Here is a 13,757-nt window from a genome sequence, read left to right on the forward strand (position 1 = left end):
TGAAGGTAACAACCAACTTAGCCTGTTGCAGCAACAATGCTCAATTTCTCTACACTGTATCTTACTACATTCAAAAACTGCAGTTCTGAAACAGCAGAATTTGGAATTAATTAGTAGTAAATGAACCTTGAAACTGCACTTTTGTTACTGCATCCCAGTGAAGGATATTTAACTGCAGAACCTTAAGGAATATGAAGGACAGCCACCTGAGAAGCACCTTTATCTACCTACCCAAGATTAGGTGTCAAGTGAGGGGTAGGCCCTGCTGCCCCTACAAATCTATCAACTGCAGTGCTCTACAGGTAGGAAATGGTTTCCTAAAGATTACTGTCATGACTGGAACAACATATTGGTAAAAATTTCTGGCAGCCCTGTGCCACCACTGCTCACCACTATTACACAGAAGTTGCAGCCTCATCAAAAAAGCAGCCAGCTCCTGACCTTGAGACACTTAAGTGTAGGTTAGTGCTTTGCTTGCTTTCTTTCTGGAGCTCAAGTCCACAGAAATATCCTGCTCTCCTGTTTACTGCTGGATAGGCCACAGTTCTGAAATGCAGAGACAGTGTTTAAGCATCATGGCATTTTTATTAGTAGTTCAGAAAGTTAAAATACCCTTTATGAACATCACTTGGTCGCGAGCAGCACTGTAGCATGTTCCTGGGGCAGCTCCCTGCAGGAATCGAAGTGCCAAGCGTACAGGAGGGCAGTACCTGTAAGCGGAGGTGGGAAGCCTGCCCACAGCCTGCCCCTCCAGCAAACAGCCAGCCCCAGGGAGAACAGACCCACTCCGCCAGGCAGAGCACTTCAAGGTGCACAAACACAAGCTATCCTTCCCCTCTAAGCAAGCCCCTTTATCCACTCTAATGTTTTCTTACGCTCTACTCTCTCATCTCCCATGATGCAGATGACAGTATTTGGTGTAAAGCACTTCCACCACTGGCAAAACCAAGTTTCAGTCAAGGAGACACTTCTGTTTTGCCATTACAAATACATCACCTTTCCACAACTAAAGTCAGAGCATAAACGAGGAAAAAAAAGTTTCACTAGGGACAAGGTTCTAGGAAGTAAGGTCTTCTGAGTATTTAATGGATGACGTTTCAAGCCCGTACAATGCAACATTATTAAACCCTTCTGTGGCGTTTTCCTGCCAATCTGACTGGAGAACCAGGCAGCTAATAGTCGGTGCCACTTGATGAAGAGACATGCATGTGACCTAGGGAAAGTTCAAAGCATTAGGAAGTTAAAAAGCACATACTCGCTGATAAAGCATACACTGGACCACAGGGCAAACTCCTACCATTTCTGCAGCAGAAATCCTGCATTTTGCTCCTGTCACAGCAAATCTGTAGTGTCTAATCTTGCCTGTGACTTCATTTGGAATTCATTTGCATGTCAAGACAAAAAGAATCTTAAGATGGTCCCAGTCTAAGTCAACTCCCACTGATGTTTCCTTCTGTAAATTAACTAGTTGTCAGTCAAAGCTTTTCTACTGGGAGACATTCAGAAACAAGTCAAGTATCACAATGTTTATTGATAGATACAAGTATATAAAATCAGGGCATGAACATGTCTTGATAAATTAAGTAGACTTAATTTCAGTACTATAATAGAGGGACCAATTCCAATTTCTCACCATCTCATGTTTCACACCCACAAAAACCTCTTTTCCGAAGGGCATTAAACCATCTCTTCAGCTGATCAATTTTTGTGCAAGTAAACTGTTTCTTTTTAAAAGACTTGTGCACTTGCCCAGGCTCAAGGATATTAAAACCTAGCACATAAAGCCCATTACTAGAGGTAGAAATACAGGCAATATACTATTACGGCAACAACCATCGATTACAGTTAAGGAATCTCTGTAACAACCAAATGGATATAATCAAATATTGCAACAACTCAAGTATTACACTGAGCAAAGTGCATTTCTACAGTATTCAGTGTTGCTATTCCGTTTTCTAACTTAAAAACAGCCTATGGTAACTGGCAGCAAAGAAGACCCTTGCAACAGACTGCTTCTGCTCGAGAACTTAATGATGTAATTATTGCATGCTGCTAATACACTGTTATCTAAACATTAAAGATACTCTAAAATATTTTTATTGTAGACTATTAAGACATACTACAAAAACCTTTAGCAGAGGATATCCTATTGACATACTTCTGCTTTAAATATTGTGAAACATTACAGCGGAATGAATTTTCGCAGTGGTTAGGTCAAATGCAGTTACATCATAGCAACAGTATGTTTGCACAATTTAAGGCTTTGGCTGGTTCTTTAGTCAGCTTCTTCTTCAGATTCTTCTTCTTCAGCAGTTTCCAGCCAGGTTAGCCACTGGTTTACCTGCAGTTATATAAAATTGGTTTAAGGGAAAAGGAATTATTTCCCCACTATGCACTTCTGCAAAACACTGGTTTTTTTCCCCCAGCTAATTTCAAAAATCTTTCAACCACACTTTGCAGTACATGTAGGTCTCTAGTAAAGGAAAAAGGTTGAGTTCATCTTGTCTCACTCCTTCCTAGTGCATGTTTCTAACAACTCCTAAACACTGTTTGAAAGCGTTCTCAAACACTCCAGTGTGTAAGAGCTCACAAGAGACAGACCTCTCTCTCTCTCATGTCAGTAAAGTTTACCTGGAATAAAGCTTTGCCTTTCCCTGGAAACTCTTGAGTAATATCTTCTTTCCATGCCAAGAAGGCTTCTTCTTCAATGATCTCCATGTCATAGAAATGAACAAAGAAGCGCAGTAGCATGCCTATGGAAGTAAATTTAAACTTTGTTAGCTTTGTTACCTTCTGAACAGCTTACTTCACTCTGAAATGTACTGGCAAGCCTGAAAGCCATATACGGACACAAGTAAGTTAAATTTGGGGTAAGATCTTGATGCACATACCTTTTGGGAAGTTGTTGTTGTAGCAGTGCACCTGGAGTGCATATAAAGCACTCACTTGCAGATCAACATGGTCATGGAGGAACTTCTGCATCACTGGCTTGAAGGAAAGAAGCAGTTGTTTTTCCTGCTCTAGCTGCTCTTTAGATGGAGCAGATGAAGAATCTGATTCGTCACTAGGTGGGTTTACTTCACTAGAAATATACTGCAAGAAACTGAACAGAAAAAAAGGTTCTGTAAACTAAGAGCAGCTAGATTTCTAGAACAGTAAGACAGTAAGTACTGTCCAGTTCAGTTTGCTAGCTAGTACTAAAAATACCCTCCTGCTTCTATCGGCGGTTAAATGCATGCACGGCAGATGAGTGTTGTGGTGCAGTGTGCACTGCAAAAATCCTGGGTTTGCTTCTGTTATTAAAAAGAATACACAGGTCTAGAATTCTCCCTGCCAAGCTAAAGCAACACTTCACACCGATGCAAGCCTCGAAATGTGGCTTTCTTCTCATTGTAATGGGTGTTTTCATATAGAGAAGGTTCCCTCAAGATTACCTCCCTATGTTTTCCTGCACAGATATAGAGTGAGTGACTTACTGGTAGCTTAACAAAACACGTGCTTAAACTACAGCACGATTAGCATCTCACCTGGTCATCAATATATTCACAAATCCCTTATCTACATGAAGTTTGGGTGAAATGTTATCTTTAATCCACTTATAGATGGCTTGAGGGGATGGATCCGATTTTATTTGCTTTAGCAGTTCCTTCTCCAGTTTCAGAAGTGGGAACAAGAAGCTAAGCCCCTTCCCTTCCAAGATCTCCAGCATGCGGTCCTTGTTCTGGTCGATTTCTGACAAGAAAAGACAGACACGCTTCAGTGCTGGTGCTAACCACAAGTTGTAATCAATGGTTATGAGTCTAACCACCTCTTAGCAATCACCATTCTTTATTGTGACAGTTGATTGCCTTCTATGTTTTTTCACTCCAGTGTAAAAAAACCACAGGTAGACATCTTGCACACACTACTAAGAGGTGTCATAAGAGCTATGGGGTAACTCTTACCTGGTAACATTTTCTGCATATTCACTTTGCTTTGCTGGAACAATTCTGTTAGCCATTCACGGTCTTGTAACTTAGCTAACTGCTGAAGGCAAAGCAGGAAGAGAGGGAAATGGGTGCCACTTTCCAGTGGTTGAGCCAGTTCGGAAATGCTCACCAGTTCCGAAATAATGGCACGGGCTGCAAACTGTGCTAAGTAGGATTTCACCAGCGGGATGTCCACCTCCAGTTTGGGGCACTGGTCCAATACATTCAGGAATGCCTAAGGAACAGTCAACACACACAAGTCGGAGTTCTTTAGTATTCTGTCCTCCTGCACACTTACTACACGAGCCTTGTTCCTTTTCTGCTTTCAATCACTTGCCAAGATGTTCCCCATCTCCAGTTCCCAAAATCCTGTACCTATGTTTCTTCTTTTCCTGACTTATGCCCCTCACAGCTTTATACATTACGTTTATTACCTCCTCAATCAACAGGACTTTGAAAGATTTGCACACTGCCTTTACACAAGCTAAATACCATTAACAATGAAGCAACAAGGACTGTGGGCCTATTAGATTGCAGTACCTGCATGAAGTTGTCACTTGTGGCTATTCCCTCCTGCTTGAGCAAGCTGATCAAAGTACTTGCTTTCTCTTTGTCTTCATCTGATCTATCTAGGGATTGAATGATTACTTTGCTCAACATTTCAGGAATGAAGTGTTTCGGAGCTCTCATTTCTCTCACAGTATTGACAGCATCATTAGCATTTCCATTGTTCAGATACTCAGTCACAACAGCTTCCTAGAGAAAAAAAAAGTATAGTTAAAAATCCGTTTTTAAAGAGCATATACAAGGCCTTAACAAGCACTATTCCATACTTCACTTACAGTTTGTTTAAGCAGCTCTTCTTTAGAAGGAGGTGGCTTCTTGGTGGTCTTTGCAGGCTTTTCTTGAATAAGCGGTGGATTTGTTTTAAGACCAAGTTGAGGAGGCTGAAAAATAGAAAACCCGAATTTGTTTCTTTTATCTACATACATTTATAATCAAGTTTAAGAACACTAAATATGTACAAAAGCAGATCAAAGTCAATGAGGTTCTCATACTTTTTTTCATATATCCTGCTCTGTGCAATGAAGACTTCTCTCTCCCTTCCCATAAGGGAACAGGTCCAAGTTCTACATGCATGAAGAAATTAAGCATAGCCAACAATATGCAGTAGTTTTTATATTTACCTGTCCCAAAGGTGGTGTCTGAGTGCGTGGTGGTTGAGCACTGGGAGGAATCATAGTTATCTGGGGCTGAAGCTTTGGCACTTGGTTTTTATTCATTAGAAAAGACTGAGCAGGTCTCAGGCTAATCTGTAAACAGGTAAGTCAGAAAAAACTCAAACTGTTTCAAGTATTCTGACCAAGAATACACAGTCATGGAGTCACAGCGATCCCACTGAAGCATGACTTTTCCGTTTCTACAATGTTAACACTCAAATACAGATTAAGACATGTGTACTGAAATTCCCCCAAAAGCACGACTCGAGGAATCACAGCTTGCTGCAAGTTACTGGTATTTAGTTCCATTGGTATAAAGATGTGGAATTGCTCCTTTTAGATGCAGTATGTTAGAGACCCAAGAAGATACTTCACATGTTTGCTGATGTATTTTACAGCCAAGATAAGACTCTACCAATTGCTCAGAAATCAGGATACAAGTCTGGTCAATACTCAAAATAAGGAATGCAGTTAACTTTGCATTTGACCTTTTGCCTATCAGCCAGTTCTAAAAAAAATTCTAAATTTAGCCTGGCCCAGCACTTCAGCGTTTCTAAAGTGTCTAAAGTTCAGGACTTTCTGCAGTTTTAATTAAATGTTATTTCTATCAGTATGATGCATGGGAACTGATGTCAGAGTAGTGTTCTTGGGGAGGTGTGGGGAAAGGAAGGGACACCCCAAGAAATTGCCCTCATATCTCAGTCTTGCTCATAGGACGCTGGATACCCTAAGGAAAGTGAGGGGTAAGGTGAAAAAGGAAGGGACAAAGAAGGAGGAGGAGGAGAAGGAGAAAGAGTTCCAGCATTAGTCCTCATAATAACGCGTCTTGCTATAATCATTGGGCAATATTTAGAATAGGCTTTAAGTAATGTAGGCATGTAATGTACCTCATCTGCATTAAGCTGTCCTTTCTTAGAAAACCGAGGTGGCATATCCTTCGACTGTCCTTGTTGCTGGGATAAGAGTCCCTGATTCTGGTTATGGTAGAGCTGGCTTTGCCCCTATTTCAGAAAGGGAGATATAGAGAAAGAAGTGCAGATGATGGAGTGGCGTACATCATATGGTAAGTAGTACCAGAGGGACCAGAGGAACAAAGATTCTATTTGCCAGGAAGGGAGAAAGAAGGAGCAGGGGTGGTGGGAGAGTAGCACCTATCCCTAAAAACAGGGCTATCTTTTAAATAAAACACACCATTCTGACCCACCAAAGCCACATGCACCTTTTCTTGCAGTAAAAAAAAAAGGAAGTGTATTCCTTCCATCTCTTGCACGATTTAAGAAGTGGTTTAGAATTTTTGTATCAGCTGAGCATCAGTTCTTATCAGAATCAAACCTGAGGAAGTCTTTCAACATAAGCAGACTTTAATCCATAACATACGCATCTGTAGAAGAGCTTCTAAACAAGCTGAAGTCAGCCTGTGAACAACATTCTCCTTACCTGACTTTTCAGAAAAGATTTGCCTAGTTCTCCAAACTGGGATTGAGCAGAAGGCATGAGGTGACCCCCATGGCCATTGAAGAGTTGGTTTGAACGATGGCGTCCCATGGTGGGTGAAAATCTATCCTGAATAACCCCTGGACCAGTACCAATTCCGCTACCTGTATCGTTAGGGAGACACAAGGCAATTTTAGTTCTTGTTCGGGACAGAACTGCCGCAGTCATCGCTCACGTCAGCCCTGCAGTTTCAATGTACCTGGCATTTGTCCAAACATATCAGCAAGCCCTCCGAGTGGGTCCCTGTCAAGTTTCATCCTGGGTGGCATAAAGGGTCCCTCCAGAAAGAAGTCGCTTCTCATCCCTTGAGACATAGGAGCAGGAATAAAAACTCCCAGATCCTTTAAAACAGGAATTGTATCGTTTTGGTCAGTTTGGACTAACAGTCCCTAAGAAAGTCAGGTTTTTAGCCCTGAACTCCGGTTTTAACCCTTAACCCCTTACCGTCACACTCGACTGTGACAATTACTTCCAAGTGCACAGCATAAATTCGGTGACATGGAATAAACAGCGTAAAGGTTCACTTTAATAAGCAAAAGCCAAGCACAACAAGACTTGACATTCACTTACTTTTACTGCATCTTGACGGATTTGATTGATAGTCTTTGGTCCATTGTCAAGAAAAGCTTTGCGAGGAACCCAGTTGTGTTCTCTCAACTCCACAGTATCCTTGGAACATAACAAATTATTAGGAAATGATTCAAGACAATGTTGTGACAGAAAGGAAGCAGTAAGCAATTTTATCATACCTGCAGCAGGAAACGAATCCTTGCTGGCAATTCCTTACTTGACATCAAGGAGCGCATACGGGCAAAGTACTGATCCATTAAGGACTGGAGGAACAAAAGTGATGTTGTAAGTGAGGACTAATTCTATCAATGTCTTGAGTATTTTCAGGAAAGGTGACCACGATCAACACATCTAAGATCAAGTTACAAAACAGACTGCCCTTTCCTGCCATCTCAAGCTCTTCCACAGCAGTCAAGCTTAAGGAAAGCTAATGCATCAGGGCATCTCATCTGAGTAGAAGATGAAAACCTCTCAAAATCCCCATTACTACGGCACTATTAAAAGTCTACATTCAGAACTGGCATATCAAGGTCCAGAAGAAATCTGTCAGGTCACCTAGTTGTTTTCAAAATAGAATTCCTCACCACATCTTCTCAGGTAGCATTTCAAGAAACAACATTCTTACTTTCATGACTTCCTACTGACCCTAACTGCATTCTGGAAAGCCATTTGAAACCATTTCAGTTGATACTCAGTGGATATGGCCATACCTTGGCTTTTGCATGGTCTAATCTAGGTCCCACTGTCCTCATTATCTGACAGAGGCACTCCAAATCCTCCCCCATATCTTTGAGTTGGACTCTCTTCTTCTTTTCCAAAAGCTGAAAAATTAGAATTAGGCATTTCAACACATTATAAAATGACAATTTATAGCAAGTAGCAACTTTGTACACACAACACATGCAGACATTTCATCTTCTGAACAAATGGACTTGAAAGCTAGTTTTTAAGAACTGCTAGTTTAACTTCTTGTTACTCAGAAGTGTATGTACTTTGAAGTACCTGTGGTACTTCTGTCTAGGCCAAACTACATCTTCACTTGGAGACAATTCCCATGGCTTTGACCAAAGCCAATTTTACTTCTTAATTACATCAGAAGACTGTTTATTTCAAATAGTGGGGAATAGATAATAGACAGGTAACTTTTTAAATAGTATTTTATACTCCAAAATTCCTGAAGCAGCATAAACACATTTTTTAGTTTACAAGTCCAATTTTGCTCTTAGCCCCCACCCAATACAATACTCACTGTTTTGATGCACTTATGAAGGATAGATTCATGAATAAGATCAAGCTTGCCAAGTTCTCCAATGAATTTGATGTTCCCCAGCATCTTGATCTTGGCAATGGCTCTCTGTTCCTCCTCCTCAGGGAGGAGGGGACCATCATGCTTATCATAGACTGTAAAACAAAGAAGCCTGTTTTAACACTGCTGTCGAAAGAGAAAGTAAGTAAATTCTGTATTAAAGTGGTTTTAAAGCTTACTATCAACATTTCTGGTTCGGTTTTCAAATTCATCTTGAAGTTTAGATATTAGGAGGCGTCTGAATGTCTAAGAAAAGAGAACAAAGAAAACAATTAAGATAATCGGTTCAACTACACATGCTAGCAAAACTTATCATTCCAGACTGACATATACTCACTGTGCTTTGCTTCTGTCCTGGATGACTCTCTGCTGATGGGCCATCAAAGTTGGGTGCATCTTCTGCCAGTCGCAGACATAGTTGAGCATACAGTGAGCTATACTTGGGCTCTTCAAGGGCTTTGTCTACGATCTAAATAAATTCGGTCTGAGTTAGGTAGCATATAGTGGGACGCAAACATTACTAGGAAGTGAGTTGCCATACATACAGTGGAATATTAATTACCACTCTATGACATCTAGAACATCCAACTACACCACTATTTCAAACATACAGAAATAATTAATTGTATTTTAACACTAATGTCAAAGGAAGTGAAAAACTGTTAGGCTACCAAAGAGGTTCTATACTCTTTAGCCAATAAATGGGACAGATTTGAAGTCTATCATCGGAACACCAAGTATGTCTAATCTGAGGTCAGGTTGGTGATACTAGGTGACACGATCAGTTAAATCGGCGTAATACCAAGAGGTCACCTGTGGCACCAAGCCCATTAGGTTTGTTTGTCAGGAAAACAGGAACGGGGGGGAGGGGCAAGGAATTAAAATTGCTGACTAGCATCTTAAAGGTTATTAAGAAACCCCAAACAAACAAAAATCCCCAATCACGTTTAGTGATTCTCGTGACTTCTACAATGGAAAGCTAGGAGCATTAATCCTACTTCCTCCCTGGTATATCCTTTTTATACAAAAAAAAAAAAAGCAGGAATGGTATTTCTGTCTATCTGGATTATCAAACACATTAGACACATCACTCCTATATCCCAACAAAACCAGGCAACCTCTTCAGTTTTAACATGCAAGAAAACTGTAGTTAGAAGAAATGCAGCCAGCTTACCAGCAGTATGACCCCTTTTAGGATGAGCTTAGATTCTACACCCACATTGAGGAGCTCAAGGCATAGCTTGTCAAACTTTTCAGGAGTAAGCTTATTTAGTATGCTAAGGAGGAAAAAAACAAAAATAAACAGATTACAGCTATTGTAAGCATGCCACAGGTCATTTTAGACCCAAGTTTACCTTTGCTACTTAAGTCTGGTTTTGGTGTACTTTTAGAATGTAGAAGTATTATCGAAAAAAACCAATCTCCTCTAGAATTACTTCCAAGTATTCGCTGCTACTGGCCTCTCAGTTTCTGCACCCTTCCCTTCAAAGGGGGCAACATGTCTCCCCCAACTCAAGACCTGCATCGCTTCCTTTTATCTAGACCATTTATTAAAGAGATTATTGCTGAAAAAAAAAAAAAAAAATAGCGAGGAAAGAAAAAAATAATCTTACAAAGAACTTACCCTCTTACTTTCCTGAAGATTGCATCATGTCGTTCTTTGTCGTTTGCGGAGTCGTCATCTCGTCTAGTGCTTCGTGAAGGAATCCATTTCTGAGCGTTTTGCCCTGGGGTTTTCCCCAGGAACTCGCTGTAAGATTTTTAAGAATTGTTAAACAGAAACAATTTCAAGAACTGGCCTTTTAAACTTTCAGTGTTGCCTTACTTAAGCTAATTCTGTTACTAGCTTTGTTAAGAGCATGCACTCACCCCTACCAAAACTGCAACATCTGTCACACAGTATTCATTCAACAATCATAATTAAAAGATACCAAAAACCACCCCCCTAAATCTTAAGTGAAACACATGAAAAAAATCTGTGCGCCTCATATCACTCATGACACACACTTTCAACAGATGATATGTTTATCCTGCCACACACTGGATGATATCAACATGTCATGAACTCTTGTAGGTATTCCTTAAGGATACTCCATTTTCAACTCAGTATTCACCATCAAGCCTTTGAAATCATGCCACATCAAAGAGCAAGACATACCTGTTGCTGGCAGTCTTGGGATAGTGCTGAGGTGCACCCCTACCACCTCCTCCGCCTGAAGAAGCACTGTTAAAACAACCATGTGATCTCGGGTAAGTTCAAAATCCCAATGCTTTCAATTACATCTCAGTTTTGGTCTAAACATGAGACAAATTTAAATTCTCCTCAAAGGACAGTTTCCACTGCCAAATGTTCATCAAACGACAACAAAAAGCACTAGTACCTGAAACGAGAAGCACCCCCTTCTGCAATCGCACTCTCCACTTTGGCGGCTTGACAACGAAGAATCTTCAAAAGAATAAAATTAAATTGACGGGGTGGGGAAAAACAAAACCTAGAAAGACAAATCAAGCATTCATATTATAGTTGTTTTACTAGCAGCCATTGTATGTAACTTACAATAAAAGTACAAACATTTGTTAGAGAAGGGGAACCCTCAAACACTTTATAAAAGATAAGAAAACTCTTATCATGCAATACTTGGGGTACTCACTGAAAGGCCAATTTCATCATTATAGCCGTGTTTTCCAACGGGGCTGAGGGAGGGGAGATAAGGGAATCACGGACTGAGAGAGTAAGAGCCTCAAAATTACCCTGTCAACCCCCGAAAAGCACTGGTAGACGAAAGGAGGGTGTTTTTCCGCTAGTACAACATAATTAAATGACTCCTTTACTGACATGCTCTACAAACTACGATTAATTACGAGACAGTAGTCAAAGCTCAACGTGAGAAGTACCAGACTACAAAATGCACACGTAATCCACCAAAAGGGATATATTCTACACCGAAGTGCAAACGGCCGATTAAGCTACTAAATAACGAAAAAAATACCGCCCTTCCCCACCTCTAGCTTTAGCCTGCAGGGCAGCAGCGGCAATAAAAACCTCACTGCTCGGCTCACGGAGCGGAACGCTCCTCGGGGAGCGGGTAAGGGACCCGGGCGGCGGCACTGCGAGGCGCCACGAGCCGAGCCCGCAGCGCCCCGGACGCGGCGGCCCGCCCCGGCACGAGGCACGGCTCAACATGGCGGCCGCCGAACAAAGGCGCGGCGGGCGGGGCGCCCCCCGCAGGAGGCGGGCGCTGCCCTGCCGCACGCTGCCGGCTCCGGCCGCACCGACCCGCCTCCCCTTCCCCCACCGGGCGCCGCCCGTTTCCAGGCGCGGGCGCCGCCAGGAGCCCGACCGGGTCTTTGTTCTCTGCGAGGGAGGGGAGCGGGCTCCGCTCCTCCGCCCCCGGCGGAAAACGGCGCCCTCCACGCGCGGCACCCGGCCCGGTCCGCCCGGGAAGGGGGGCATGAGAGGCGGCCGCAGTGCCCCCGCACCGCCGCCCCCTTCGCTTTACTCGCCGCCCGAGCCCCGGCAGCAAACACGGGCGAGGCGAGACGAGGCTGCCGCGGCTCCTCGGCACTCCGCGCTCCCCTCCGCGGAGGGCGGACGGGAGTAAGCGAGCAACAGCCACAAAACCCCTCTCGCCACCGCCTCTTGAGAACAAGCAGTGTTCCTCCCGCCCCCAGCAATGCGGACCCGGGAGATCACAAGACCGCAGTCCGCTACACGTAGCGAGGCTGCCCCCGCCAAGGGCAAACCTCTGAGGCACCCGCGGCCCCCAGAGACCGCAGCTAGAAACGGGGATATCGCAGCCGACCTCGTGCCCCGAACGGCGGAGCTACGACCCGGCACTACCCGAGCCCATCTCCCCGGCCGCAGATACGCGGCTCTAACCTCAAACGCGTCTGTTCCGCTTCCCTTCGGCGCCCAGCGGGGGCTGCCGAGATCCTCTACCCCTGCGCTTAGCGTCCGCGGAAATCCGAGAGCGGGCAGCAGGGGCGGCCATCGGCCCGAGCCGCCATTTTGTGCGGAAGAAAGAGAGAAGAAGCCGACGAGAAAATGGCGGCCACTTCGGACAGCCGCCATCTTAAGCGGCAGCTGCAGCAGCACCCGCTCCCTCCCGGCCCCAAACCCCTCTCCCGCTACTCCCGCGTCTCTCACCTTCCCTAAGGCCTTGTCAGCTTCCCCGGGTCCCGGCGGCTACCAAGGGCAGGGGAAAAGGCAAGAGAAGGGGGGGGAAGGGGAAGGGAGCCGGGGACCGGGGCTGGGGAGGGGAAGGGGGAGCGCGCGAGACAGGGCGAGTCTCCGAGTCACCACCGCGGGAGCAGCCACGGCCCAGCGCGTCCCTCCGCCACCTCCATAGAGAGCCGACCCGCCGCCGCGTCTAAAGCGCACCGCCGCGGACCCACTAACTTTATTACCCTTCACGCAACCTACCCCACCTCCCGCCAGCAGTCGCCAATCGCCGCGAAGGGCTCCGCCCGTCTTGCCAATCACAATCGAGGAAGGGGGTGGCCTTAACGCCCAAGTGGGCGGAGGACGGAGGAAGTTTGGTTGAACTGTGCCATCGCCGCAGTGCAGCATCCGTATTCACGAAAGCTGTTACGCTACATGGCTGGCGGTAGGGCCTAGCGGGGAAGGGGAATTTGCGCAAGTGGCGTACCCGGTTAATGGCGGCAGTTGGGCTGCTGCCTTCCTTCGCTGTTTGCTCCTGTGCCTCAACCCTCAGAGAGCCCCAGTTCTAGAGGCCTAGAGTGTGAGTTACAGTTGATTCTGTCATAGAAGGTTAGTTCAATATATATCCCCGTAAGGGTTTGGGTTTCTTGGTTTTAATTTAATAGATTTATTTAAGCCTACATTTCCCTTTAGTCAGACAACACTTCAGATTTGGTTGAGGTAAAAATTTAGCTGATCGTAGACTATAGTCCTCAGCTTGCAATCAGATCCGAAGGAGGAGACTTGCTATTTGAGCTCCAAGAGCCTCTTTGTACGGATCCAATTTCAGGTTTGCTTTCTGAGTTTGGAAACTATTTCTATCTCTGTATGTGCTTTTAGCTATTAACTGGCCTGTTCTGTGGCAGGGTGTCTTGTAGGCAACCCACAGACGACCAGGATTCTAGAGAGATATTTTTATGCATTTATCATGCTAAGCACAGAGCTGGTGGGGTTTGCTTGCTCCTGCTCAGTTAAACAAAACAAAGATGGCCAGGCTT

General features: G+C 44.2%; 1 protein-coding gene and 1 non-coding gene across 2 annotated transcripts; both read right to left on the reverse strand.

Moving 5' to 3' along the window:
- Positions 1–1,511: 1,511 nt before the first annotated feature.
- EIF4G2 (eukaryotic translation initiation factor 4 gamma 2) lies at positions 1,512–12,630 on the reverse strand. The gene is made up of 22 exons (XM_074918602.1): positions 12,059–12,630; positions 10,940–11,050; positions 10,717–10,782; positions 10,183–10,308; positions 9,733–9,835; positions 8,896–9,027; positions 8,738–8,804; positions 8,502–8,653; positions 7,963–8,073; positions 7,432–7,515; positions 7,253–7,351; positions 6,882–7,023; positions 6,626–6,786; positions 6,076–6,189; positions 5,156–5,281; positions 4,811–4,915; positions 4,509–4,724; positions 3,945–4,203; positions 3,528–3,732; positions 2,892–3,103; positions 2,632–2,753; positions 1,512–2,341 (listed from the first exon to the last, which is right to left on the reverse strand). The coding sequence occupies exons 1-22, from the start codon at positions 12,628–12,630 to the stop codon at positions 2,276–2,278; spliced, it is 3,351 nt and encodes a 1,116-aa protein (XP_074774703.1). The 3' UTR covers positions 1,512–2,275.
- Positions 5,874–6,034, reverse strand: LOC141966274 (small nucleolar RNA SNORD97). Its single transcript, XR_012634568.1, has one exon. It is a non-coding gene; the product is annotated as a small nucleolar RNA SNORD97 (small nucleolar RNA).
- Positions 12,631–13,757: the final 1,127 nt, after the last annotated feature.

Source organism: Athene noctua, chromosome 14 (assembly GCF_965140245.1).
Source record: "Athene noctua chromosome 14, bAthNoc1.hap1.1, whole genome shotgun sequence".
Taxonomy (NCBI): domain Eukaryota; kingdom Metazoa; phylum Chordata; class Aves; order Strigiformes; family Strigidae; genus Athene; species Athene noctua.

Bases quoted from the DNA above. Each gene is read 5' to 3' on its own strand.
- EIF4G2 (XM_074918602.1), bottom strand. From the start codon at position 12,630: ATGGCGGCTGTCCGAAGTGGCCGCCATTTTCTCGTCGGCTTCTTCTCT. The intron at 10,783-10,939 runs GTACTAGTGCTT...TTGTTTTAACAG, and splicing joins GGGGGTGCTTCTCGTTTCAG to TGCTTCTTCAGGCGGAGGAG. The intron at 7,024-7,252 runs GTAAGTGAATGT...CCTGTTTTAAAG, and splicing joins TCCGTCAAGATGCAGTAAAA to GATCTGGGAGTTTTTATTCC.